This window comes from Diaphorina citri, unplaced genomic scaffold (assembly GCF_000475195.1).
Source record: "Diaphorina citri unplaced genomic scaffold, Diaci psyllid genome assembly version 1.1 scaffold375, whole genome shotgun sequence".
NCBI classification, from domain to species: Eukaryota; Metazoa; Arthropoda; class Insecta; order Hemiptera; family Psyllidae; genus Diaphorina; species Diaphorina citri.
The window spans coordinates 6,550-11,648 of NW_007377810.1; the positions used below are offsets into that span (position 1 = coordinate 6,550).

Below are 5,099 nucleotides of genomic sequence, written 5' to 3' on the forward strand. Positions count from 1 at the left end.
GGAGGAGGAGGAGGAAGAAGAAGAAGAATAAGAACGGAGCCCAACGTTACAGTCTCATGTTGTCTTTGTATTTTTTTTTTTTTTTTTTTTTTTTTTGCTAGCTAGCTGATTCATTTTTGATTTTTTTCTGGCTTTGAAATCTCATGGTCAAAAAGACCTTTTTGACTCAACCTCAACATGCAATTTATTTACAGTGGTATTTCTTATTTTGTTACATAAACATAAAGTGCACATGAGGGTGTAGCCCCGGCCGTTAATACAATGTATGCATAGAACATAGTACATCATTCTGTGTTATTTATTCTCAGAACAGTCCAGTCCATTTCACACGATACTTCCCTGAATCCTATCTCACCGAAGTCCAGTTCAAACGAGAACCCCCTCTACCCTCTCCCATCCAAGTCCCTTGCACACGATACCCCCTGGTACCCTCTGCACAGATAATCCAGGTCAAGACTGCATTGCAAAGTTATTTATTTGAGGAAAATTAATTTTTCATGGCGAAGCATGAAAAAAATCAAATGCACCCGGGGCGCCATTTTTCACTGCTTTCTACTACGTCTCTCCTTTTGCATCTATTATACATAGCAGTGCTCCCTAAACTGTGCTCTCTTCGGCATCCTCATTTATCTTGTTTGTTAATTGTCTGCCATACTAAAATAAGAAGAGAATAAGTCTTCACTTGACTATTTAGTCAAGTGAAGACTATTCTCTTCTTATTTTAGTATTAATTAGTACTTGACATGGTATCCCATTTTCAAAGTTTAATTGTCTGCCAGTTGCGATAGCACGTTGAATGCACCCGTTTCCCGTGGATCACTCAAGTTAAGAAACGTTGCGCGTGTTTAGTATCCGGATGGATGACGATCTCGGCAATCGCGTGCTGCAGGCTTTTGCCGACCCCGCTCAAGCTATTGTTTTTATTTATTTATTGTTTTCCTGCTTTAAAAAATTATAATTACACGATACTTAAATTTCAAGTATATTTTCAGATTCCGCTATTATTCTTTCATCGGAATGAGCCAATAAGGGAACCTAGGTTGCTGGAATTTAATTAAAAAAGATAAAGCGATAAGGAGGTAGAAATTGTGTTTAGAAATTTTATACTTCTCTACATAGGTAGTTAGGGAAGATAGTTTTATTACTCAAGTCCAGGGGTCACCAAACATTGCTTTCTCATTTCAACTTAAGCAACTATACATAATTTCTAGAAATTTCGTTTATAATTTCTAGAAATTTCGAAGGCTCATAACTGGGTGGAAAACAGCAGAGTAGATACTTAAACAATGTGGTAGTGCTCTGCCCGGCGAAGTAAAGAAAGTTTGACAGCGTCATTAGAGATAGGTAATTAAATTAGGTATCATGCGCCATAGACCAAGTAACCCTTTTCAGGTAGTTGCATAGGTCGACTAAAATAGGGTTTAGTACGAGTATGTACAGACTGTAGAGTAGATATTATCACCTATTTTAATTCACTTTCCGTTTTGTCCAAATTGGTCCCAATTTTAGGAACCACTAGTCACATTCATAATGAACAAACCCCACCGGTTTTCACTTAATTAATTTAAAATTCTTCTCCTTTGAATAAAATTTAACTTTTAATATATTTTCCACTAACCCCTTTCCAGTCTCCTGCTTGTGTTCACTAAGTGAAACAGACATTCTTGTTGTTTCACTAAGTGGAACGGACCTAAATATTTAATGAAGCCTCGAATAATTCCGCAAAGTGGAGTTTTAGAAACATTCCTTAGAGGCCGATTTTCTGAAGAGCCTCATACTTAGCTTCACCAAAATGTAATAAAATTTAGCTTCACCAGATTGTAATAAAATTTAGCACATCAGAATGTAATAAAATACCTCATTCGACTTGGTACAAGATATGAAGGTGTTAAAAAAAGTTTTATTTTTATTTCACCTAGGAAGAAGTTTTTTCTTTGCTTGAAGACAGACAGGAGTGAGAGAGAGAGGAAAAAAGAGAGAGGGAGAGAGATAGAGAGAGAGGGGCGATAAAGAAAGATAGAAAGAGAGGGAGAGAGAATATAGACAACAATGGAGTTTATATACAAAGGTACAGATCAGCATTTTATAGGAACTATTTACCTACTTCAACTAGTTTTGCAATAGGAAGTGAGTGAGAGAAAGGATGCAGCTTCATAACCTCATTCTTGCTCTTTTCAAACCTAATAATCTTAATACATTTTCTTTTTTAAGGAAAACGCTATAATTCCCACAGGCGTTCAAGAATTAAGAACAGAAAGAGTGAGAGAGAGAGAGAGAGAGAGAGAGAGAGAGGAAAAGAGAAATAAGGTATTATTAACCTCATTATCCAAATTTATTAATTATTATTATTAATTAAATTAATTAATTCGCCCACTTCTGTAGCACATATGGTGAAACAAATGTACATATGTAACTAACGGGTTAGTAATTAAGTGTGTACATATTAGATAACCATGAAAAATAAATACTAATCCCTTTATTAATGTAATAATTATGTAATAAAAGTTCTCTTCCCTCCCTCCCCCCTCTCCCTTTCCCTCTCTCCCTCCTTCCCTTCACCAACGTCAGAATGATACAAAACCTAGCTCATTAAGTAATTACAGAAAGCTATACCCTAATTAGAGAGCCCGGGGAAATTATTGCCCAAATAATCAAAAAAAAAATCTGGTGTGAACATCACACGACTTTCCTTATCCTATTGAATGATGCTTATTTGAGTGTTCTTTTACAATATCTCTAACCCTAACCCTAATTTAAAGTAAAAAAGTGACCCCCCCTTTTTTTTCTCTCTATTACCGACTGTCCCCTATGCTTATCCCCAATTCCCTTTGGATTTGCTAATATTAGCTAATGAAAAGACTAGGGAAAAAACGAAGATTTTTTTTTTTCTGTCCACCATGATGAAATTTTATTTATGTTCCCCAAAGAATTGTGTCAAACCTAAATTAAAATCTCCGTATAACTAGTTAACTAAAAAGTACATCTCACTAAACAACTATTTGTACAAAATACATTGTTTGCCTAACGTAGGTCACATGAGTACAAAATTTCGGTTAAACGTACACTATTGTACACATGCTAAACCTCTACACATACTAAACCTCTATTTACATGTCAAACTTTACATGTAAGCTCACATGAACATCATGTATGCAATCATTACTCAGTCTACTGTATAATTCCAGTTGACACAAGACTTCTACTCGACTTAAAATGCTAAACACACTCCATGTATGATGAGATGCAGATGACCCTAGGATTCGGTATGACCAGGGCTCACAGCCTAACTACGCCCTAGATAGTACCTATTTTATCAGGGACGATGTCATGTAACTGGGCCCCGGGGGCAACTCCAATAATGGGCCCCTCGTCACAAAAAAAACACGTAGTTTAGCCTAGGTACTTGTATTTTTTTGCCTTTTTGGGAGTCAAACCCTTTAAAAAAAAAAAAAAAAAAAAAAAAAAAATACTGGTTAGGCTGGCTGGAGACAATACCATTATATGACATTTTTGATTTGCCAAAAATTGTTCCAACATGATATAATTGTGAAAATCTGTTGAGACGGGTCTGGAATTTAGACGCGAATCGCCCAATACATGATACCAACTTCAAATCCAGAAAACCATACATAGCCCAATTTAGAGAACCAAAAGCCGATATTTTATTAGATGTGAATATGTAGGTATGTGCTGGTGACCACAGTTGTGCCTAAAATCCTTTTTCCACCCCTATTAATATTTGAACCTCATTGTCACTTCCCAGGGAAATCAAGAACAAGACCTATGACGCCTATATCAAAGAGAAGGAAGCTGCCAAGGCAGAATATACCCAGGCTGTAGCCAGTGGACTGGCAGCTGCCCATGTCGAGCTCAGGTGAGTGGTACCGGGTTCGATTCAGGAAGTGGAGGAATAAATTGTCCTCAAATTATGTACCCAAAACAACTTTTATACCTCACCAATTTATTGTTCTTATGAGAGTGCGCCCCGAAATAGCATACGAGTATTATATCGCAGAAGTCTATCCGTTCGAATACCAATCACGCATGAAGTTTTTTAATTTCAATGACCCGTTTTATCCTCATTTATTTGAGAATTTGATCACGTATTAATAGAGCTCTAAGGGTTAAGTGGTAGAGAACGCCTCCGGGGTTAACCTCGCCTAGTGGTTACCTTCCACTCAAGAGTCTATTATTATTATTATGAACGATTGAAATTTTATTTTCCAGTGCCCGAGATTCGAACACGTTCCGTGTATCAGTCAACGTTGAGCCAGAGACCAAGGTCAACTTTGGCATGACATACGAGCAGTTCCTCACTAGAACTTTGGGTCACTATGAACACGTCGTTAATGTCAACCCAGGCCAGGTAAGCAATTGATTCAACATATTCGAAGTTTCGGACGACCTTTTTCTTCCCCCCCTTAAGCGCTTTAACTCTACGGGCAGTAGGTCGTTCACGCTGATATCCCTAGGTTACATTAGGTTGTATAGATTGAGGGTTTTGAAGAATAGGAATAGAGAATCAACCCCTTCAACATCGTCGGATAGGGAGGGAGGTGAGGGCAAAGAGGAGCGGATGTGGGCATGTGTGAGGCAGACAAGGATGTGTCGGACGACCTTTCCTTTCGTGAAACTTTCGGAAATGATTCCAATGGTGCACCATGTTGGATTTCCTATGGTTTAGTACCGATATCACGCCAAAAGGGCAGAAATTCCGAAAAGAAAATACAACTTTAGTGTTAAGATAGAAACACACTACCCTCACGTCATGTGAGCTCATGGGGAGTCAGAAAGATGTGGTTCAAAGTTTTCCCATTATGTGGTAGGGGATTTCGTTCACGATAACTACACTGCCCTCACTTCACGTGAGCTCACTTGAACTGAGGGTAGTGTGTTCCCGAGTTGAATCCAGGTTGTTGATTAAAAAAAATTTAAAAGAAAAAAAAAAAATAAATAAACTTGTTAGGCTAGCCATAGCCACTCACTATCAAGTAGACCTGGTGAGCACAAACACTATCAGGTAGAATAGAATAAACCTTGTTTATCCTGCTGGGATAGGACTGAAAAGTCCCTTTTCCCCCGCAGTCTAACCAAGGTCT

General features: G+C 37.8%; 1 protein-coding gene across 1 annotated transcript in view; it reads left to right on the plus strand.

The window, feature by feature from the left end:
* The window catches only part of LOC103508164 (inter-alpha-trypsin inhibitor heavy chain H6-like), a 14,814-nt gene that overhangs the window by 6,240 nt on the left and 3,475 nt on the right, over positions 1-5,099 (plus strand). Inside the window, exons 2-3 of the mRNA XM_008472696.3 lie at positions 3,764-3,874; positions 4,228-4,366. Of these exons, the coding sequence (XP_008470918.3) occupies positions 3,764-3,874; positions 4,228-4,366 (250 nt within the window). The remainder of the gene's footprint in view (positions 1-3,763; positions 3,875-4,227; positions 4,367-5,099) is intronic.